At 50.0% G+C, this 24,113-nt stretch overlaps 2 protein-coding genes across 2 annotated transcripts; both read left to right on the forward strand.

The window, feature by feature from the left end:
• Positions 1-1,302: 1,302 nt before the first annotated feature.
• Positions 1,303-6,759, forward strand: LOC132387504 (C-type lectin domain family 9 member A-like). Its single transcript, XM_059959873.1, has 4 exons — positions 1,303-1,459; positions 3,040-3,182; positions 4,747-4,811; positions 6,570-6,759. Exons 1-4 carry the CDS (start codon positions 1,303-1,305, stop codon positions 6,757-6,759), a joined length of 555 nt encoding a protein of 184 aa, XP_059815856.1.
• Positions 6,760-11,760: 5,001 nt separating this feature from the next.
• On the forward strand, positions 11,761-21,964 carry LOC132387505 (B-cell differentiation antigen CD72-like). Its single transcript, XM_059959875.1, has 6 exons — positions 11,761-11,847; positions 15,537-15,641; positions 18,317-18,751; positions 19,535-19,677; positions 20,187-20,251; positions 21,403-21,964. Exons 1-6 carry the CDS (start codon positions 11,802-11,804, stop codon positions 21,590-21,592), a joined length of 984 nt encoding a protein of 327 aa, XP_059815858.1. The 5' UTR covers positions 11,761-11,801; the 3' UTR covers positions 21,593-21,964.
• Positions 21,965-24,113: the final 2,149 nt, after the last annotated feature.

A 24,113-nucleotide genomic window follows, 5' to 3' on the forward strand; every position in this document is an offset into this window, starting at 1 on the left:
TGAAACATTTTTCCTAATGTCACACCAATTCACCAAACTCTATGACACCGACGAGTCTCTTCCTGCAACACCGTCAATCCTTGCACTGTGACCCCGATATATCTCTCAGCGGGGCATAGAGATACACCGCAATGTGACCCGGTACACCTCTCACATGGACCCAGAAACACATATCACAATGACATTTACACGTCTTTCACTGAAGCACCGATTCGCTGTGACGGGAAACAACTATCACTGCGATAGTGACGCAACCCCCATCGTGAGACCAACAAAAACCTCGCTCGTAACCTAATATATTCTCTCAGACACGTAGCTCACGGTGGTCCAACGGCCCTCGCAGTGCCACCGCACCCTTCATCGTGACCCTGACGCACCACTCTCCGTGACCCGCTCAGTAGCTTGACGCTGACGCTGACGCACTATAAACGCCAAACACCCTTCACCATCTCAGATCACCTCTGACCGAAGCTACAAACTCCTTTGGGAAGAAAATCAGGAGATGAACCGGACCCAACGCCATTGTCGACTATCAGTCCACGAGTTAAAATCAAATCTAAATTAACTTTGAGGCAATTGCAAACACCTCACCCTGACATAGGCAAGACCCTTACCGTGATACCGACTCATAAATTCCCAATGACACTGATTTAGTCCTCTCAATCACAATGACACACACCTCAACGTGACAATCGGACACACACCGTGGACATGACATGCCTCTCACGGTGACACAGACACTCTCATCACAATGAGACCAGCGCCCACACATTACACCGATACTCCACACACCGTGACACTGCCAGACACCTCACTCCAGCATTTCCCTCACTCTGACATCTTCCTCGCCTTGTCATCGACATACACTTCATTGTGACCCGGTACCCCTCTCGCATGGGCACAGAAACTCCTATCACAGTGACACAGACACGTTCCTCACAGCAACTCGGACAGGGAATCGATTATCACTACGATACTGACACAGACCCACTGTAACAACAAGACAACCTTCACCAGGACATTGATAACCCCTCGGGTGGCGCCGACGCCTCTCACTGTTCCACCAGCACATCCTTCACTGTGACACCGTTCACCGTGACACTGACACCACACTCTCTGTGACCCGCTCCTCAGTGTGACGCTGAGTCACGTGTGACTATAAACTCTAAACATCCTTCACCATCTCTCTCAGTACCACAGATTCGTCAGTCAGAGATCACCACCGACCAAAACTGCAATGAGTTAAACTCAACCCTTCAATCCAAGATATCGGAAATTTCCCACTTGCATTTCACCCAGAGAATGTGTCTCAACAATCTCTCTGCGCTCAACTTTAATCTCTCCGATCTTAAACGAAGGCACAGCGATCTCGGTCACCAGTTCACTGAGATGGAAACGAAGTACAGATCTGTCAACGAAACCAAGGCTCAAATCTGTGAATTGTTGACCAGCAGAAAAGGTGAGGCACGATCCCCCTCTTTCACCCGCTCCTCATCACAGGGCAGGCATGGAGAGAGGAAGCGTCACTCTGTACTTGGCATTGGCAGTGTGTGAAATGATGGTATGGAAGGTTATTCACTCTGTGTTTGACCCAGTGAGTACGTGATGGGGCTGTGTGTAGTAAGTTTCACTCTATCACTGAATCCACGAGAGTGTGATGGGACGTTGTGGAGGTGGATTCATTCTGTGTCTGACCACGGGATTGTGAGACGTAACATTACAGATTCACTCTATGACTTACTCCGGGAATGTCTGATGGGACAGTGTGGATCCATCTTCACTCTGTGTCTGACAGCGGGATTGTGTGATGGGACACTGCCCAGAGAGATTCACCCCATGTCTGACCCCTGAAGTGTGTTATGGCAACGTGGAGAGAGAGCTTCAAACTGAAGCTGGGAGAGCGTGACAAAACAGTGCAGAGGGGGCTTCACTCTGTGTCTGAATCCGGGAGTGAGTAATTGGACGGTGTAAAGGGAACTTCACTGTGTGTGTTACCCAGGGAGTGAGTGAGGGGCGATGTGGAGGGAGACTCACTCTGTACCTGATCCCAGGTGTGTGCGATGAGACTGCACTGTTTGAAAAGAGTGACAGGGAGAATCTGACCCCGGAAATGTGTGACGGGACGGTGTGCAGGAATTTTAACTACAGGTTTGAACGCTGGAGGGTGTGATGAAGCCACGGAGGGAGAGATCCACTCCGTGTCTGACCCAGGCAGTGCGTGACGAGGTTTATTAAAGGGAGAAAAACTGTGTGTCTCACTGCCGGAGTGTGTGATGGGTCAGTGGGGACGGGAGCTTCACCACACTTCTGACACCTGAAGCGTATAAAATGGGTGTGCAGGGAGCTTCTCCCCACGTCAGAAGCCTGAAGTGTGTGATGGGTCCGTGGAGAGAGAGATTCAGTCTGCGTCTGACGGTGTTAATGTGTGATCAGAAGGTGTCTTAAATCGGTGTCTCACCCCGTGTGTATATGATGGGACTCTGTGTTTGACACAGTTACCTGTGATGAGAAGCTATTGCGGGATGGGAGGGTGGGTGAGTGCCTTTGGTGGGGGCGGGGGGCGTTATGTGTTTGTCTGACACCGGGAACGGTGACGCGTGCCTGGTTGGTGTTCCGCTCTGTGTCAGATAACTCCGTGACAGGACGGTGCGGAGGGACTGCCTGTCGTTTTCTGACCCCTTGTGTTGTGTGATGTCACCGGCTAGAAGGAGTATCATACTGTGCCTGACAACGGGAGTGTGCTTGCGGGATGAAGCAGAGAGTGATTCATTTTCGATCTTATCACGGACGGGAGTATTGGGGTATTCTGGAGGGAGTTCCATTCTGTGTTTGTCCGCTCCCGCAGTGTGTGATGGGACGGTCTGGAGAGAGTTTCACTCTGTATCTGACCCCAGGTGTCTGTGATGGGAAGGACTGAAAGCAGCGACACCTGCTGTCTGAATCCTGGATGGGAAGTTGTGGAGGGAGGTTGAACTTTTGCAATGGCTGTTAGGGAGGAAGATACAGTTCTTTTATTTATTTTTTGTTACTGTTTTGCAGAGCAGACATGTCCTCCGAACTGGATCGAAAACGAGAATCGGTGTTATTTCATATCTTCCTTGGAGAAGCCTTATAATGGAGCGAGGGAACACTGTTCGAACCTTGATGCAAGGCTCCTCGAAATAAATTCACCCGAGGAAGAGGTAACTGTCTCCCGAATAGATCGAATTATTCCACACCGCCCCATAGCAGGCTCCAGGGGTTAGACACAGAGTGAATCTCCCTCCACACCGTCCCATCTCACACTCCCGCGGTCAGACACAGAGTGAATCTCACTCCACACCGTCCCATCTCACACTCCCGCGGTCAGACACAGAGTGAATCTCCCTCCACACCGTCCCATCTCACACTCCCGCGGTCAGACACAGAGTGAATCTCACTCCACACCGTCCCATCTCACACTCCCGCGGTCAGACACAGAGTGAATCTCACTCCACATCGTCCCATCACACACTCCCGGGTTCAGACTCAGAGTGAATCTCCCTCCACACCGTCCCATCACAGACTCCCGGGTTCAGACACAGAGTGAATCTCTCGACACAGCGTCCCATCACGCACTCCCAGGGTTAGAAACAGAGTGAATCTCCCCCACACCGTCACATCAAACACTCAGGGGGTCAGAGACAGAGTGAATCTCCCTCCACACCGTCCCATCTCACACTCCCGGGGTCAGACACAGAGTGAATCTCACTCCACACCGTCCCATCACAGACTCCCGGGTTCAGACTCAGAGTGCATCTCCCCACACAGCGTCCCATCACACACTCCCGGGGTTAGAAACAGAGTGAATCTCCCTCCACACCATTACATCAGACACTCAGGGGGTCATACACAGAGAACATCTCCCTCCACAGCGTCCCAGCATACACACCCGAGGTGATACACAGAGTGAAGCTCCCTACACACCGTCCAATCCCACGCTTCTGGGGTTAGACACAGAGTTAATCTCCCTCTACAGCGTCCCATCTCACACTGCCGGGGTCAGACAAAGAGTGAATTTCCCTCTACAGCGTCCCATCACACACTCCCGGGGTCAGACATAGAGTGAATTTCCCTCCACACCGTCACATCTCAGAATTCATCTGTGTCCCATCTCTTCAAGTTTCTCGTGGTCAGACTTGGAGACAGGTTCGACCAGTATGCCTTTGAGGGTCGTGGGATGATATTGCCTCCGGCCCGGTCAAACTGAGAAATCACGTTTGTGTGGATGTGTTGCCCGGTTACAAATCAATCCCATGAAATAACGAGCAGTTCACCATTTGCAATTAAACGACTGGGCTTTATGATTCTTCATTTGACTACAGGGTCAGTGCAGAAAACAAAGGGAAATTGGACTCATTTTAACGAAACAGTCCAATGCGCTCCTGGGAGCTCACTGTTTTCCCGTCCGTCCGTTCTCCATCGATTTCCCCCGGGCGTGATCCACTCCCGACCCCATTCCAAGTCCGCTCTGGCCTGCAGTCTACGATTACCCCGTTCTGGCATCTTCTCTCTCCATCTTCTGCCGTACAAATACACGCGAGTCCCTCGCTCTCGGGCTCACAGGAAAGAAAACATCTCCAGTCATGGGACACCGCACATTCCAAACCCCCGTTATCTCTCGTCATAACACAAAATCACTGCTGCTACAGAGAAACTATTACATTAGCAGTGAAACATTTCCCAGGACGTTGCATGCACATTAATCGAAGGGATTTAATTTCACAGGATTTTGTGTCCATCTCTATCGTCACTCGATTCAGAACTTACTGGATTGGAAAATGCAGAGACGGGTGAGGTTTGGACTGTTACAGGTCCGTGGTGTGGGAGCGGCACGAGGCCGTGGGGAGTGAATAGGGGTGGGATTTACCTTTGGAGACTGACAGAGGGCCGCGGACAAAGACTGGAACAGTGGGTCTAGCTTGTTGAAGGATGCAGGGTAGTCGGGATTGATTTGGGAACTGCCCCGCGGTATCATGGGATTAGTTCAGAGGCTGAGTAGGGGCTGTGGAGAGACCGCGGTATCATGAGATTAGTTCAGAGGCTGAATAGGGGCTGTGGGGAGAGCACGGTATCATGAGGTAAGTACAGAGGCGACATGCGGCTGTGGGGAGAGCGCGGTATCATGGGATTAGTTCAGAGGCTGATCTGGGACTGTGGGGAGAGTGCGGTATGAGATTAGTTTAGAGGCTGACTAGGGTCTGTGGGGAGAGCGCGGTATCATGAGATTAGGTTAGAGGCTGACTAGGGGCTGTGGGGAGAGTGTGGTATCATGGGATTAGTTCGGAAGCTGACTAGGGGCTGTGGGGAGTGCGCTGTATCATGAGATTAGATCAGAGGCTGACGAGGGTCTGTGCGGAGTGTGCGGTATCATGAGATTAATTTTGTGGCTGACAAAAGGCTGTGGGGAGAGCGCGGTATCATGGGAGTAGTTCAGAGGCTGACAAGTGGCTGTGGAGAGAGCGCGGTATCATGAGATTAGTTCAGAGACTGACTAGGGACTGTGGGGAGAGTACGGTACCATGGGATTATTTCAGAGGCTGACTAGGGGCTGTGGGCAGAGAACTGTATCATGAGGTTAGTTCAGAGGCTGACTCGGGGCTGTGGGGAGAGCGCGGTATCATGGGAGTAGTTCAGAGGCTGACTAGGGGCTGTGGGGAGAGCGCGATATCATGAGACTAGTTCAGAGGCTGACTAGGGGCTGTGGGGAGAGCGCGGTATCATGGGAGTAGTTCAGAGGCTGATCTGGGACTGTGGGGAGAGTGCGGTATGAGATTAGTTTAGAGGCTGACTAGGGACTGTGGGGAGAGTGTGGTATCATGGGATTAGTTCGGAAGCTGACTAGGGGCTGTGGGGAGTGCGCTGTATCATGAGATTAGATCAGAGGCTGACGAGGGTCCGTGCGGAGTGTGCGGTATCATGAGATTAATTTTGTGGCTGACAAAAGGCTGTGGGGAGAGCGCGGTATCATGGGAGTAGTTCAGAGGCTGACAAGTGGCTGTGGGGAGATCGCGGTATCATGAGATTAGTTCAGAGACTGACTAGGGACTGTGGGGAGAGTACGGTACCATGGGATTATTTCAGAGGCTGACTAGGGGCTGTGGGCAGAGAACTGTATCATGAGGTTAGTTCAGAGGCTGACTCGTGGCTGTGGGGAGAGCGCGGTATCATGGGAGTAGTTCAGAGGCTGACTAGGGGCTGTGGGGAGAGCGCGGTATCATGAGACTAGTTCAGAGGCTGACTAGGGGCTGTGGGGAGAGCGCGGTATCATGGGAGTAGTTCAGAGGCTGACTAGGGGCTGTGGGGAGAGCGCGGTATCATGAGATTAGTTCAGAGGCTGACAGAAGTCTGTGGGGAGAGCACGGTATCATGAGATTAGTTCAGAGGCTGACAGAAGTCTGTGGGGAGAGTGCGGTATCATGGGATTAGATCAGAGGCTGACAGAAGTCTGTGGGGAGAGCTCAGATTCGTGGGATTGGTTTGGCGACGGTCTCCGGTTACTTGCTGGAACTGTTTTTCTGTTTCTGAAATTGTCTACCTCTCTTTGATAGGACTGTGTCCCCTGATCTTCTGTACAAGATGTTCTTTAAATGGCACACCTGCAGAGAATGCAACTTGCATTCACAGAGCTACAGTTGTAACAGTACATACATTTTCATCTGTGAAAAGTCGGCACGTTTATACCAGGATATTCCTGAAGAGATCAAAGGTCTCTGTCAACAGACTGTCGGGCCGATTTGAATCAAGTGACTACATCCCACTTCTCCCCATTCAATCTACTGCACTGTTACTCACACATCCTTTCATCCCCTCACACCCTCTCCTCCGCTGCTCAGACTCCTCCAATACTCGCAACCCCGTTCTCTCACGCCACTCTTCCTCTCTCCTTTGGTCCACACCTCCCCTCTCTGCCCCACTCTTCCCATCCCCCCATTTACTCCCACTTTCCGCTCCTTTTCTCAATTCCCCCTTCTTCTCCCTAATTCATTCCCTTTGAACACGTCCCTTTCCCCTCAGACCCCATTATCTGCCTCTCCTCTCTCCGTTCTCTCCACACATTCTTTCTCAATTCTGAGGACTCTGCCTCTCAATTCCCCAACCTAGGGGAAAAGACACTGCGCATTCACCCTACCTGTGCTTCTCCAGGCTTCCTAGCCACGCTCCAAGGAACAAAGCCCATCCTTCTTGCCTTCTCTCCATAATCCAGATCCTGTAGTCCCGGCAGCATCCTCGTTCATCTCCCCCTGCACTCTTCCCACATCCGTGTCATCTTTCGTACAGGAGGCAGACCAGAACTGAACACCGCCCTCCAAGCGGGGTCTCACCGACGTCATGTACAACTTCAACGTGACGTCAGCACGCTGCAATGATGTAAAATTAACGCGAATTGGGAAAACTAATAAATACTGCAATGAAGGTGAATACCGAGGGAGTGTTTCAGGGAGCGTTTGCAATCTGATGGCGGAGGGGCAGCAACTGCTTGTAAATTGCTGAGTTTTCAGGCTCCTGTACCACCTCCCGATGGTACCGATGAGCATAGAGCATTTCTCGGCGGGAGGGGGTCCTCGCTGATGGATGCGGTCTTCTCGAGGCATTCCTGCTTGAACATGTCCTCGATGGAGGGGAGGGTTGTGCCCGTGATGGGGTTGGCTGAGCCTGGAACCTTCTGCAGCCTCTGGCGACCCTCTGCGTTGCAGCCTCCACACCAGGCGGCGATGCGACAAGTCAGAGCGCTCCCCACAGTAGATCCCGAGAAATTCGCGAGTCTTGAATGACAGACCACATCCCCTCAAACCCCTAACCTTGCAATCCCCTCTGTCCCGAGAGAGATATGGATGGTGGAGAAGGCAAGGGCCGAGTAGAGTCTAGAATACACTCCAGTTCGGACTCGAAATAAACAAGACCACAGTGATGAAATCCAAAGATAAAATCACAAACAGTAGTCATAGAAACGGATCTCCTACGGTTTTGCACTGTGTGATCGGCGCGAGCCCGTCACCGGCAGACATTCCATGAAGGAATGTTGACAGGCAATAACTGGCAGTCTGAATCATAAAGGGAAGGTAACAGCTGACCACACTCGGGGGAATGGAGGTTCCGAATCCAAGATGCCTGCCGATGAAGATACTTCCTTCGCGGTTACATGCCCAGTGCAGATCATCCGAGATGTTGAAACACAGTAACATAGGATCTTGAAATCCGATCATAGGATAGAGAGGCAGAATTAAACTATTTGGCCTATTGGGTCATAAAATCTTTATGTTACGTCTAAACGTGGAATGTGCAATTTATAGCAATTTCTAAGAAACATTAAGTACAACAGGACTGTCAATATAACTTAGAAATTCAGTTGTATCAGCGTGAATGAATCAGTCTGACGGCCTGACGGAAGGCGCTGAGACGGATCATGTTGGTCCTGTGTTTTTTTTGCTGTGCTACACGATCTCGGATGTTAGCAGCTGGAACGGTTGGTTGTTGGGGTGAATCGGGACCGCGAAAATCCTTCACGCCCCTTTTACACACCTCTCTCTGTAAATGTTCTGAATCCTGGGAAGTTCACATCTACAGATGCGCTGGGCTGTCCACACCGCTCTCTGAAGAGTCCTGCGATTGAGGGGATAAGATTCCCATACCAGGCAGTGATGTATCCACTCTGGATGCTCTCCATTGTGTCCCTGTGGAAAGTTCCAATGTTTCGGGGACCCATACCAAACTTCGTCTACTGTCCGAGGTGTAAGAGGCGCTGTTGTTCATTATTCACCGTACAGCTGGTATGTACAGTCCGCGTTAGATCCTCGGTGATGTAAATGCCGAGGAACGTAAAGCTGGTCACCTCTCAACCGCAATTCCATTGATGGCAACAGAGCTCAGTCTGTCTCCAGTCCGCTTATAGTCCACAAACAACCCCTTTGTTTTTGCGACATTGTGGGATCTACACCCCTCCCCTTCTCTGCCATGCCCTCCCTCCCCGATGCCCATTTCCCGTTGCCGACCTCATCTCCAATAGCCCCACCGTCTCCATTACTACCCTCTCGCATCCAAAACGCTTTCTGCTCTGTGATTACAGGGAATTGTGGGGAGAATAGGGTTGGAGCTGACGTCCCGTGTTACACTTCCTCCTCACCATCTGATATCGATCTCTCGGGCTGAGCCTCTCTGCGTTTCCATCTGGACAGACCGGTCGTGTGGTTCAACACGGTTTCCTGTCAGTAACTGCAACCTCAACACATCTTCAATGCCCTCCTTCTCCCCCTTTTCCTTCTGCGCTGCTTCCGGTCACACACATATACCATCTCTGAAACAGACACAGAATGCAAGACGACAGGAACGCGGAAATGCTTAGGATTGGTGAGAGGAGAGAATGGTCAGAGAGAAAGGGATTCGCAGAGTTTCTGACCCCGTTACCGTATTATGGCAGAGAGCGAAGGGAACTTCACTGAGGGTCTGGCCCACGGATTGTGTGATTGGACGGTGCGGACGAAGCGCCACCTGGTGTCTGGCCCTTGAAGTGTGGGATGGGACGGTGTGGCGGGAGCGTCACTCTGTGTCTGACCCCGGGAATGTGTGATGGGACGGTGTGGAGGGAGATTCACTCTGTGTCTGACCCCGGGAGTGTATGATGGGTCGGTGTGAACGGAGCTGCACACTGAATTTGACCCTGTTAAATGTGTGATATTTCAGGGTGCATGGACCTTAACACAGTGTCTGACACCGGGAGCGTGTGATGGGGCCGTCTTGAGAGGCGTCACTCTGTCTCTGACCCCGGGAGGTGTGATCGAGCCGTCAGATTTCCGTCAGGAGAAAATTCTGTGGGAATGGGAGAGAGAGGGAAGAGAAAGGTGTGTTGAATGGATAGGGGAGAAAGGAAGAGGGAAGAGTGAGGAATGCAGTGAGGTGGAAAGGCAGAGGGATAGAGAGAGTAGAGAGACGGAACGAGCTGGGGAGGGAGAGAACAGGACAGTCAACGTGATAGCAGGAGTTAGAGAGAGGTCACAGAGATATAGGGAGAGGTAGATGGTTGAAAAAGTTATATAGGGACGGTGAGAAAGAGAAGGGTGTGGGATGGAGGGAGAGGGAGTGGAGAAGGAGGGGTGGTTGTTGAAAACACTTCTGAATTTCTCTGAAGCTCCAGCTTCGTATGGCAAGACTCTATTTTTCCGTTTGCTTTGCTCCTTCCGGCTGTCTGCTGGGCTGACGTCACTACTGTTTATTTTTGTTGTTGCTGTCTTGACGAAGGGCCAGTCCGGGTAGCCGCTCGCCTTCAAGGCTTCTGTCAAATACCTGCGCTCCCTGACTTTAGCTGTAATATTGATGGGCTAACACTCGGCCCGGTGATGTCGTGTTCTGATAACCCACAATTATGTTCTCATGGGTGATCAGAGTCAAACCGTAGATGGTGATCTGTCTGTGTTGGTTTCCTGTGAACTTCAATATCCAGATGTCCATTTCCTTTGATAAGGACTCCACAGTCTGAAAAAGGCAGTCCATTGTTCTCGACGCGTCCGGTGTAAATTTAACGTTTTCATCCACCGAGCTGATGTGTTCTGTGAAGGCTTTTGCGTCATGGAGTTTGAGGTTAACCCTATAACAATTAGAGCACGGAAACAGGCCATCTCGTTCCTTCTAGTCCGTGCCGAACACTTAATCTCACCTAGTCCCAAAGCCCTGCACTCAGCCCATAACCCTCCATTCCTTTCCTGTCCATATACCTATTGATTTTTTATGACTAGCACTACCATCTTCATCTACCACTTCTACTGGAAGCTCGTTCCAAACAGCTACCACACTCTGAGTAAAGAAATTCCCCCTCGTGTTACCCCTAAATTTTGCCCCCTAACTCTTAGCTCATGTCCTCTTGTTTGAATCCCCGCTACTCTCAATGGAAAACGCCTAACCACGTCACCTCTATCCCCCTCAGAAATTTAAATACCTCTATCAAGTCCGCCCCCTCCTCAACCTTCTTCTCTCCAAAGAATAAACTCCTAACTTATTCAACCTTTCCCTGTAACTTAGGTGCTGAAACCCAGGTAACATTCCACTAAATATCTTTAGTATCTATATTTTGTTGACATCTTTCATATAATTCGGTGATCACAACTGTAACAATAGTCGAAATGGATTCTCTCTATTATTGACACAAATCCATCCGTGATTAGCTCCAATACCACCTCCTTGCGCCTGTCCTCTCTCTCTACTCCCCTCGCTTAAATTATTTCTTCTCTGTCCCGCTTATTCGAGAACTCTCCGCCTCCATCGTCATTCTCTCTCCTGCACTCCTCCCTTCCATGAGCCCCTTTTCACTCTTCCCGCTCTCCCTCTCGTCCCCCTTCTCCTCTCCGTTCCTCATTTTCCATTTCTTACTCTCTGCTTTCCCAGTTTGCTCGCCCTCTGAGTCCCTCTCCAAATCTCCTTATCCTTACGATTGCCGTTCCCATCTCTTACTTTCCCACGTCACGCCTCACACTCCCACGTCTCACTTTCTCTCTAACCAGACTGCACCTTGTTAGCCACTTCTCTGTCTCGGGCAACACCAAAATCTAACTCCTCCCTACCTCCCCACTCTCACTATTCATTGCCCCGCCACCATCGACTCACTCGATCACGCTCCCCAACATCCTCAATCTCTCTCCTCCCCCTAGTCTCTTTATCAGCTGCTCATCCGGTATTTGTTTGTGTCGTTCTGGTCCCTTTATCAACACGGGCTTCCTCTGACAACGGTTACTTCCCCTCGCTGAGCTCAGAGACGCAGAGGATCCTCGACAGGAGGACTGAGCGATACGTACATGATTGCAAAATTCGCCAAGATGGAATCACAGTCTCCTTCCAGAGGTGAGTGGGGCAGAAAGATGAAGGGAGAGAGCACCATTAAGTGTCTGATCACGGGTGCGTTTGTTCGCACTGGTGGAGGGAGTTTCCCTCTCTGTCTGAGTCCTGGAGTGTTTGCTGGAACTGTGTGGAGGGAGCTTAGAGTAAAGCTCTAAGCTTTAAGTCGGACCCCGAAAGTGTGTGATGAGACGGTGTGGAGGGAGATTCACTCTGTGTCTGAAACAGTGAGTGTATGATGGGACGGTATGGAGGGAGATTCACTCAGTGTCTGACGCTGGGAGTGTGTGATGGGACAGTGTGGAGGGAGATTCACTCTGTGTCTGACGCCGGGGGTATGTGGTGGGTCGGAGTGGAGCGTGATTCACTTTGTGTCTGACACCGTGAGTGTGTGATGGGACGGTGTAGAGGAAGATTCACTCTGTGTCTGACCCCGAAAGCGTGTGATGGACAGTGTGGGGTGAGATTCACTCTGTGTCTGACCCCGGGAGTGTGTGATGGGACGGTGTGGATGGGGATTCACTGTGTGTCTGACACCGGGAGTGTGTGATGGGACAGTGTGGGGTGAGATTCACTCTGTGTCTGACCCCGGGAGTGTGTGATGGGACGGTGTGGATGGGGATTCACTGTGTGTCTGGCACCGGGTGTATTTGCAGGAATGGTGTGGAGGGAAATTCGTTCTGTGTCTGACCCCGGGAGTGTGTGATGGGACGGCGTGGAAGGCGATACAATCTGTGTCTGACCCCGGGAGAGTTTGCTGGAACGGTGTGGAGGGAGTATTATTCTGTGCCGGGCCCCGGGAGGGTGTGATGGGACGGAGAGGAGGGAGATTCACTCTGTGCCTGACACCCAGCTAAATATGATTTAACAGTGTGGAGGGAGATTCACTGTGTGTCAGACCCCGGGTGTGTGCAAAGGGACGGTGTGGAGGGCGATTCACTGTGTGTCTGACACCGGGAGTGTGTGATGGGACGGTGTGGAGGGAGATTCATTCTGTGTCTGACCCCGGGAGTCTGTGATGGGACGGTGTGGACGGAGATTCACTCTGGATCAGACCACGGGAGTGTGTGATGGGACGGTGTGGAGGGATATTCACTCTGCCTGACCCCGGGAGTGTCTGATGGGACGGTGTGGAGGGAGATTCACTGTGTGTCTGACACCGGGAGTATTTTCAGGAACGGTGTGGAGGGAAATTCTTTCTGTGTCTGACCCCCGGAGTGTGTGATGGGATGACGTGGAGCGAGATTCACTCTGTGTCGGGACCCGGGCGTGTGTGATGGGACGGATTGGAGGGAGATTGACAATGTGTCTGACAAGGGGAGAGTGTGATATGACGGTGTGGAGGGAGATTCCTTTTGTTTCTGACCCCGTCTGTGTGTGTTGGGACGATGTAGAGGGAGATTCACTCTGTGTCTGACTCCGGGAGTGTGTGATGGGACGGTGTGGACCTGCACCTCTTTTCCTCCGTACGCGTGACTCTTTATTCTGCACTCTGTGATTGATTTGCCTTGTTGTCCAGTAAAGTGACCTCTATCTGTGGATGTAACTTGGACCTGTCCTGTCTGTGATGTAGATAAATAATTGGGAAACAACGTAGATCGGTGGGTTAGTAGATTTTCAGATGGGCCGAAGGTAGGTGGTGCTGTGGAAAATATTCCAAATCATATGTCTAAGGAGTCGGCCATTCGGCCCATCGATTCTTTCCGCCGTTTCCTCATGAGCTGATCTCATCTCCCCTTTAGTTCCATTCCCTCGCCTTCTCACCATATCCTTTGATGCCCTGACTGTTCAGATACCTATCAATCTCTGCCTTAAATACACCGAATGACGTAGCCTCCACTTCCACCCGTGGCAAAAAATTCAAAAGATACACCACCCTCTGGCCAAAAAAAATCTCAATACCTGTTCTGACTGGGCGCCCGAGAATCGTCAAGTCGTGTCCTCTCGTACTAGACTCCTCCGCCATGGGAAACAACTTTGCCACATCCATGCCTTTCAGCATTCGATATGAGGTCCCGTAGTACAGTCCAAGAGCCGTCAAAGGTTCCTCATATGTTAACCCTCTCATTCCCGGAATCATTCTAGTGAATCTTCTCTGAACCTTCTCTAATGTCAGCACATCCTTTCTTAAATAAGGAGCCAAAACTGGGATATTCACTGGGATATGGATCAGTTACAGATATGAGTTGGAGAAAGGGCAGATTCAGATTAACCCAGTAAAACCGTAACGTTTTGTTCTTTGGTGTGCTAAATGCGAAGAGAATTCACACTATTAAAGCCAACGCCCAGAGCAGTGGGATCTTGGGGCCCAGTGTCATTACTCGTGGCTACACAGTTTGATAGGATGATTGAGATGTCGAATGCCATGGTTGCCTTTATTAGTCGGGGCGTTATGTCAGCAAGTCAGGAGGTTATGCTGCAACATTATAATGCTCAGACTGGGCTGTATCAGGCAGATTGTGTCGAGTTCCGGTCATCACGTTATCGGAAGGATGCCGGGGCTTTGGAGAGCCTCCAGAGAGGGTCAACAGGACGCCGCCCGGTTTCGATGACGTGTGTTACACTTGAGCTGTTTTCCTTGGAGCGGCGGAAGAAGAGGGGAGATAGGACAGATTATCTGAGACACGGACAGAGTGGACTGACAGAACCTTTTTTCCACCTAAAGTAGAAATGTCTAGGACCAGAGGGAATGTACTCGGGAAAACACTGTGGGTCTGTTTTGTGTTGAACTGCTTGCTCTGTCTTCTCTCTGTGACAATAATAAACCAATTTCCAAAATTACCAGGCATAATGTACTGAACACACAAAGCCTAGATTATCATCTGGGTTTTCTTCCGGGTTTTTCCACTTATCACTGACGTCCAACCAGCGGCCTCCGCCCTCTGTATTCTGTGGATTAGGATTCGAAATAGATAACTCACAGTGGATCCCATGCATTGCAAACTTGTGAATGAATCTCCCATGAGAGGGATCTTGTCAAAGGCCCGACAGAAGTCAACTCTTTACCACTCACTAACATGCACTGTCGAACCAAGGTCACTTTGTAGGTCGACATTTAAGATTCCTGCCGTCACCTCTGTGCTGCCCCTTTACATTTGACTTGGCAAAGCTCGAAACCTCACACTTACCCGGGTTAACCTCTTTCTCCCTTTTCCCCAACCACATTTACAACTGATCGATATCCCAGTGAATCCGTGGGCGATCTTCCACACAGTCCACAATGTCACCAAACTTTGGGCGATTCGCAAGATTACAACCCACCCAGCTCCATTTTCATCCTTGTCAATCCGATACATCAAAAATACCAGAGGTCCCGGGCAGGTCACTGCGGAACACGATTAGTCTCAGACCACGAGCGAGAATAAGTCCCGTGCGCCACATCCTCTGGCTGGTGTGGGCAGGTCAACTCAAAGTCAAAAGCTTAGTATTCAAAATTCATTTATCATCAAATCCTTCCTCAAATATTTACCAATCTCTGAACAACTTACAACGAGGAAAAGTCAATCAGACATGAGACAGTCTTTGCCTAGTACAGGATATGGGACTGTCAAATACGACGGTTGGAAAGTGGATGAGATTGAGAGAGGCGGGAGGGGGTGATGGTGGTGGAAGGAGAGAGCGCGGGTGGCGGGTGGAAGGGAATCCCACCGGGGACACGGCTGAATTCACGCACACGCTGGATGGTCTCTCTGCAGCTGCGCATGAACAGGAGCCGAGACATAGACCGTGCTGTAAGATCTGCCTACTCTGCCTCGTTACGTCCGTTTTCGTCGCGATCGTTGCCGGGCTCTCGATCCATGGTGAGTCAAACAGGCTGCGCGTGGAGTCAGACAGGAACGAAACGGAGTGGATTCAGGTCACCACGTAAAATCTCACAGTGACGCCGAGACAACCCGCACTTTTGACACCAACACGCTCATCACCGTGACACGGATACACCCCTCACCAACGCCCCCTTCATGCTGAATCCAACTCGCCAATCAACGTGACAACAATAGCACCCTTACAGAGACACGGCAACGGACACTGAAGCCTCGTGTCACCGATGGGTTTCAGTGAGATTCCCACTTCACCTTTTTGACATTCAGTGAGTCCAGGCCCAGAGCTATGAAATGTTCTTCATTCGACAAGCTTGAATTCATTTTGGTGATTCGCCTTTGAATTATCTCCAATGTCAAAACATCCATTCTTAAATACGGGGGGCCCACAGCTGCTCATAATACTCCACCTGAGGCCTCGCCAGGGCTTTATAAATGCTCAATATGAGATCCTTGCTTTTGTGCTCTAGTCCGCTCGAAATCAATGCTAGCGTTTTATTTTCCTTCCTCATCACAGACTCAACCAGCATATTCACCTTCAGAGAACTCTGCCTCTCCCGTTGTTAAAGGGTAGAGGGGCACCTGCAGCTTCCGAGTCTCCGGAACCAGGGCAGAATCCAGTTCTTCTTGAAGAAACATGAGCAATGATCCACAATTTCTTCAGCTACCTCCTTCAGAACCCTGTGTGTAGATAATCTATTTAAAATGACTAATCTAACTTCAGACCTCTCAGTTTCTCAAGCACCTTCTCTAAACTTATGGCACCATTACTCACTTCTGCCCTCAGACAGTCTCGAAGCTCAAACCTACTGCTGTTGCCTTTCTCAGTAAATACTGAAGCAAAAATTTATTATGTTCCTTCACCATCTTCCTGTCGCCCATTACTATCATTTTCCAGTGGCCCAATATCTACTGTCGACTCTCTTTTATACGTTATGTATCCGAAGAATAATTTGATTTCCACTTTGATATATTTGGCTTTTTAACATTGCAGTCCCTTGACTCGATCCACAACGATTCTGCACCTAACGATCCTCTGTCAATTCCTTCCGATGGTTTGATTTTATTTTTCTTTTTACCAACAATGCCAAGCCGCTCTCTCAGCCTAAAAAAACTTGCTTTCTGCTACAAGGTAATATATAGCATAGAAGAAAATAATTAATAAATAAATAAATGAATACTTAAACAAACAAACAAACAAATAAATAAATATAAATTGACAGATAGATACATTTTTGTATACATATATAGAATAGATGATAAATCAAGCAAAACAGAAATTCGATATATTAACAAGTGAGGTAGTGTCCAAGTGTTCAGTATCCTTTTAGAAATCGGACGGCGGATGGGGAGGAGCTGTTCCTGAACCACTGAGTGTGTGCATTCAGGCTCCTGTTCCTCCTTCCTGATGGTGAGAAGTGGGCATACCTGGCTGCTGGAGGTCCTTAATAATGGGCGCTGCCTTTCTGGGAAAACGCTCACTAATACTGTCCTGGGTACTTTGTAAGCTGACAAGCCTCAGAAAATTCTGCTGCTACTTTCGGTCCTATACAGTAGCCCCTCCATACCAGAGAGTGATGCAGCCTGTCAGAAAGCTCTCCAGGGTACAACTATAGACGATTTTGATTGCAGCTGTTGACATACCCAATCCCTTCAAATTCCTAATAAATTATAGCCGCTGTCTTGCCTTCTTCATAACCACTATGATATTTTGGGACCAGATGGATGCTCAAAGATCTTGACGCATAGGAACTGCTCGCTCTCTGCAGTTCTGAGCCCCTATGAATATTGGGATGTGTTCATTCGTCTTACCCTTCCTGAAGTCCAGAATAAGCTCTTTCGTCTTACTGACGATTGTCGCCTTGCCAGAAATCTGTCTGATTAACCAGAATGATCTCAAACTGAAATCTGAGTTCTGTGATGATAGTGTCTTCTCAAAGGAGGTGAAAGCATATGGGTGAATCAAGGAGAGTCAGTAAATACTTTGCCGGCTGATCGGTCCTGAGCCTACAAGAGATTTAAGATGTGCATGGGGCCCGACGGGACTTGTCGGCGGGATTCAGTCATCGCGAGCAGTCGCTTGTTTTGAGGAGAGCCATCAAGAGGTTTAACAAGTGGGCGGACCCTTTGCGATTTCTTTGCAGTCTTCCGTCATTAGGCAATTTGCGATGGCTAACAAAGAGTAGATAGAGTTAACCGGGGCGGCCGTTATGTGAGAGATCCAGTGTGAGAGTGCAGGACAAACCCGGGGTGTTGCGGTTCATTAATAATCCAGCTGTTAAAGAGATCTAAACGTCGGCCCCTGCAACAACGCTTCAGGCACCGACAGATCTCTCAGCGTGACACTTACACCTACTTCACTGTGACACCAACACGTCCTTCACCATCACATCAGTGAAGACAGTCACCTCTCACCGTGACAATAACACACCCCTCACAGGAACACGGAAACAGCCTTTACTGTGACACTGACACGCTCCTCTCCATACCGAGGACACACCCCTCTGCAAGACACGGACACTGCCCTCAGCGTGACATCGACACGTCACTGACAACGACATGGACACAACCCACAACGCGATACCCACACTCCCCTCACTGTACGACCGACCCGCGAATTGCCGTGACACAGACACACACCTCACCATTTCTCTCAGTGTTACAGATCCGTCAGTCTCTGCTCGCCTCTGACCAAAAGTACCTGAGACTTTGGGAGCAACATCAGGAGATGAACAGGACCCAGTGCCAGTGTCCAGTACAAATCCACGAACCGAACTCAACCCTGGAATCCATGACATCAGAGAATTCCGGCTTGGATCTCTCCCAGAGCACCTGTCTAAAGAACGTTTCCGTCCCAAGTAACAACGTCTCCATCCTCGAACATACATTGTTTATCCTCGAAAGAAACATCTCCATCCTTGAAAACAAATTGTTCGTCCTGGAAAGCAACCTCTCGGTCATGAGCACCGATCTCTCTGATCAGCATCAAATGCAAACCGATCTCCGTCACAACTTCAGTCACCTCGAACTGAAGTGTAGAACTCTCAACGAAACCAAGGCTAAAATCTGCCAGCTGCTGAGCAGCAGAAAAGGTGAGAGAACATCCGCCATTCTCCCGCTCGTATACTCTGTGGCCGATCTCGGGAATGTGCAACGAGAAGGTGCGATTGGAGAGTCACTCCAGTGTGACTCCGGCTGTGTGTGATGAGACGGCGTGGGTGGAACGACACCCATTGTGCGACTCCAGGAGTGTATGGACAGTGTGGAGGGAGTGCCACCTAGTGGCTTTACCCGGGAGTGCATGATACAGCGCCACAACGGTAGCTTCTCTCAGCGTCTGGAATTGCGGCATAGGGAGTGTCACTCTGCGTTTGACACCGGGAGTTTCTGTTAGAACCTGCGCTCTCTGTCTGACCACGAGTATGTGTGTTGGACAGTGTCGATAGAAATTCGGTCTGTGGCCGACCCGATAGTCTATAATGGAACCGTGTGGAGGGAGCTTCAGTCTGTGTGACCACGGGACTCTCAGATGGGACGGTGTGCAGAGAGCTTTACTCTGTGTGTCCGCGGGAGGGCGTGATGAGACGGTGACGAGGCAGTTTCACTCTGTCTAACCACGGGAGTGTGAGATGGGACGGTGACAGGGGTGTTGCGCTCTGTGGCTGAAACCGGTGTGTGTGTGATAGGAAGGTATGCAGTAAATGCCTAACCACTTGAGTGTGTCAGGGATGGTATGGAGGGAGATTCACTCTGTTTCGGACCCCAGCGTTGTCTGATAGGACGGTGTGGAGTGATCCTCTTTCTGTATCTGACTCTCAGCGGACTGTATGGACTATACGGAGTGAGATTCACTGTTCCTTGTTCCTGATTTCCAGAGAAAACGTGTTCCAAGGACTGGATCGGAATTGAAAGTCTGTGTTATTTCATTTCCACGTTTGAAAGTTCTTACGAGGGGGCGAAGAAACTCTGTTCTATCGCTGAGTCAAAGCTTCTTGAAATAAATACAAACGAGGAAGAGGTATGTGTCAGCTGGAAGGAAGATTTATCCACATCAGAGTGAAGCTCATTCCACACCGTCCAATCATAAATTCCCGGGGTCAGACATAGAATGAAACTCTCTCCACAACGTCCCATCACACATTTCAACTGTAGACAATGCTAAGTTCCCTCCACATCGCTCAATTATATACTCCGTGGGTCAGGCACAGAGTGAATATCCATCCACACCGTCCCATCACACACTAGCGGGGTCAGACAATGAGGGAATCTCCCTCCACACCGTCCCATCACTCAGTCCCGGGGTCAGGCAGAGGCACTCTCCCTCCACACCGTCCCATCACACACTCCCGGGGTCAGACACAGAGTGAATCTCCTTCCACAATGTCGCAGCACACACTCTGGAGGTCAGACACAGAGTGAATATCCCTCCACACCGTCCCAACACTCTTTACCGTCGTCAGACAAAGAGTGACGGTTCTTAAATTGTGCTCGATTCCAGTCATTAATGATAGCAATTTGATTTCACAGAAGTTTGTTAGCAACGCTGTCCTCGGTGAAGACAGTTCATACTGGATTGGAACATGCAAAGCGGGGTGAGATTTGGGGTCATGTCGGTGTTCCTAGTGAGATTGTGCAGTGGAATTAATTTTGGGGACAGACCCATGTCTGTGGGAGAGGTAGATAACGGAGAGCTTTTGGCGGCGACCACAATTCAATGGTGAGTGTTGGGTCTTTGGGGATACTTCGGGGATAGAAACAGGCCTGACGGCAGAGAGGAAGGCAGTGGGAGTATTCTGTGGCCTGGCATCCCCGGAGGAAGAGACTGGGCAGTGCGATTGATTTGTTGACCGACGCTGTCGGTGGGAGGAAAGTTGGAAGGGGGAGTAATTCGGGGACTGATGTAGGTCTGCGGGGGTAACATGCGTCGTTGAGAGTATTTGGGGACGGACGATGTGGAGGGAGACTGGGATAGAGCGTTTAATCTGGGACTAACACGGGTCTGTGGGGTGCAATTAGACAATACGATTACTTTGGGAATCGACACTGGCTTCTTGTTAGACGGCGGACAGTTGGTTTATTCTGTGGGCTGACTTTGACTGTTGGAAGGGAGTGGGAAGTGAGAGTGTTTTGGTGATTGACACAGGTCTTGTCGGGAGAAGGTTTGACAGTGGGATCATATTAGGGACAGGTACGGGTCTGGTGGGTGAAAGTAGGAAGTGTAAGTATTTTCGGGGCAGACACAAGTCCTTTGGAAAGGGAGTGTGTCACTGGGAGTATTTTTGGAAATGAGACAGGGCTGTATGCAGAGTGGAGCAGTAGGATTAGTTTGGGGACTGACACGGTTCAGTGGGTAGAGAGTGGGGCTATGGGAATATCTTCGGGGTGAACCCGGTGTCGTGGGGAGAGGCTGAGTCTCTGGGAGTAATTTGAGGCCTGACAGGGTGCGCTGGGGTGAAGTTGTTTTTGTGGGTTTGTTTTGGGGGACTTGCACAGCTCTGTGTGTAGTGCGTTGTACAAGGGATTAATCGGGGACTGACACAGGGTTGCGGAGAATGAGTCAGTTGGAGTATTTTGGAAACTGAAACAGGTGTTTGGGGAGAGACTGGGCCAGTGGGGTTCTTTGGTGGACAGACAGCGGTCGGTGAGGCGAAATTGAGTCAGTAGGTGTATTTTCGGGACTATCACAGGACAGCCTGCTAGAGTTGTGTTCTCCCTTTTGAAACTCTTTACCCTTCCTTAATAGGAAAGTGGCCTCTAACGTCGTGTACAAGGTGACCTCTGGAAAGTTCGAATGCAGTGAATGTAAATCCAGTTGGCTTGGCAGTTGCACAAATGATCAGCACCGTTTCATCTGTGAGAAGCCTGCATCTTTGTTCCCGGATATTCCTGAAAAGATCCGGGTTCTCTGTCGAAATGCCATGGAGGGGACTTAAATCTAGTGACATCATTCTCTTACCCTATTTCTATCTCTCTCCCAGACTTTGACAAACGCATCCTCTCTTCCCGTCGGCCCTGCCCTGTTACTCTCTCTCTACCTCCCTGTGGCACTGTTACTCGGCATCTCGCTCTCTCTTTCCAGTCGTACCTCCAAACTCGCTGTCTCTCATAACTCCACCCCTGCCATCTCCTTCAATTTCATCCCCATTCTGTCTTCCCACACATTCTTGCCTCCCGCTCCCAGTATCAGACTAAAAAGGATGTTTTCCACCTGACTTATTATCTGTGTCGTTTCCGCCCTGAGCTTTGTATCTTTGCATGATCAGTACGTCGCAATAATGTGAAATTAATGTAAGATGCAAAAAGATAATAAATACTGCGAAAATGTCGAGGCGGTGCTCATACATTCAAAAATATGATACCCGAAGGGCAGAAGGTGTTCCTGAATTTTTGAGCTTTATTTTTCCGGTGCCTCTTCCCCAATGGTAGAAATGAACAGGGAGCTTTTCCCTGGGTGAGCGGCCTCAGTGATGGATGCCGCCTTGTTGAGGCATCGCATCTTGACGATGTGCTCGATGCTGGGGAAGGCTGTGCCCGTCATGGAGCTGGTTGATCACCACCCCTCTGACACCTCTGGCGACCTTGTTGCGTTGTAGCCTCGACAACAGGCGGCGGTGCAATAATTCCCAGCGATCACTTCTTGGTCTTCAATGAATGACTGAATCCTCTCAAACTGCTCACTTTGTAATTCCTTCTGCAACGAGAGATCTATGGTGGTGATGGGAAGTGTAGAGTGTGGTCTGGAATACACTGTAACTCAGACTCGAAATAAACAGGACGGCAGTAAAGACATCTAAAGTTTCGGTTACAAAGAATAGTTCTTGAAATAGATCTCCTACCTTTGAGCACTGAGTGCTCAGCACGCGGACGATAATGACAGACTTTTCATGAAGCAATGTTGAGGGGCAATAATTGTCAGCCTGAGCCTTAAAGGGAAAGTGACATCTCATCTCATTTTGGGGAATGGGCATTCCGGCATTTTGATGCTTGGCGCTGTCCAGTCTTGTACATGACATCTTCTCCGTGTTTGCATGAATATGTTGGTCCCAGGACAGATCCACTGAGACGCTGACACCCGGAAACACAGGAATCTAAAATCAGACCATGAGATATAGGAGCATCGAGTCCGCTGCGACATTTCATCATGTCTGATCCAGGTCCCCCTCAGCCCCAATCTCCTGCCTTTTCACCGTATTCCTTCATGCCCTGTGTAATCAAGAATCTATCAAACTCTCACTTCAATACACCTACTGTCGGCTTCCACAACCGGCTGTGTAATCCATTCCACAGATTTACCAGACATTCCTCCCGGTCTCCGTTCTAAAAGGACGGATCTCCACTGCGATGTGGGTCCACCGGTCTCGCCACGGGGAACCTTCTCTCCACATCTACTCTGTCGAAGCCTTTGATTATTCGATCGATTTTAACAACAACCCTCTCCCCGCCGCCCCCTCATTCTTCTGATTTTCAGCCATCAAACGCTCCAGATCTGATAAGCGTTTCGATCCCGGAATCATTCCCGTGATCTTCCTTTCAACCCTTTGCAATGCAAGCTCATCTGGCCTGTGTAGATAAGGGACCCGGAACCGCTTATAGTATTGCCAAGTCAGACCTCACCAGTGCTTTATAATGTCTCAACGCTACATCCTTGTTTTCATAATCTAATCATCTCGACAAGAATGCGAATATTGTATTTGTTTTCCTCGCCAGCGACTCCACCTGGAAATGATCCTTTAGGGAATTCTGGACGATGTCTATCAGATACCTTTGCACATCAGATGTTTGAATTTTTTCACCATTTATTAAACAATCTGTGCCTTTATTCCTTCCACCAAAAGGCATGGTCATACACATCCCGACACTGTGATCCACCCGCCGCTTCTTTGCCCATTCGCTCAATCTCTTTGAACCCTTCTGTAGCCTCTCTGGTTCCTCGACCCGACCTGTCGATCGGTGACGTCACTGCCGATCTGCGCTGACTGAGGTTTCCCGATGAGGATGTCCATCACCCAGTTACAGAGGGAGGTTCACTGGCCCAGGATCTGAGGGGTTGATGATGCTGCACGCCGAGCTTTTGTCAGTCAACAGCATCCTGACGTTGATGTTGTATTGTGCAGGTGGTCCATTGTCCAGGGGAGAGCAAATGAGATTGTATCCGCAGTAGACCGATAGTGGAGTTCGTCAAAATATAGCGGCCTTGTCCTTGCTGGAGAAGGGGTTGACTTTCGGTATGGCCAGCCTCTCTAAACATTCAATCACAGTATCTGTGAGTGTCACTGGGCAATTGTTGTTGAGGCAGATCTCCCTACTCTTCCCGGGCACTGGTGTGATTGTCCCCTTTTGAAGCAGGTGGGAAATTCCTACTGAAGCATAGGGAGATTGACGATTGTCTCGGACTCTCCACCCTCCTCTACAGTCCTCCCTCACCTTGTCCCTTAAATTCACGCCTCCCTGACT

This window comes from Hypanus sabinus, unplaced genomic scaffold (genome assembly GCF_030144855.1).
Source record: "Hypanus sabinus isolate sHypSab1 unplaced genomic scaffold, sHypSab1.hap1 scaffold_1921, whole genome shotgun sequence".
Taxonomy (NCBI): domain Eukaryota; kingdom Metazoa; phylum Chordata; class Chondrichthyes; order Myliobatiformes; family Dasyatidae; genus Hypanus; species Hypanus sabinus.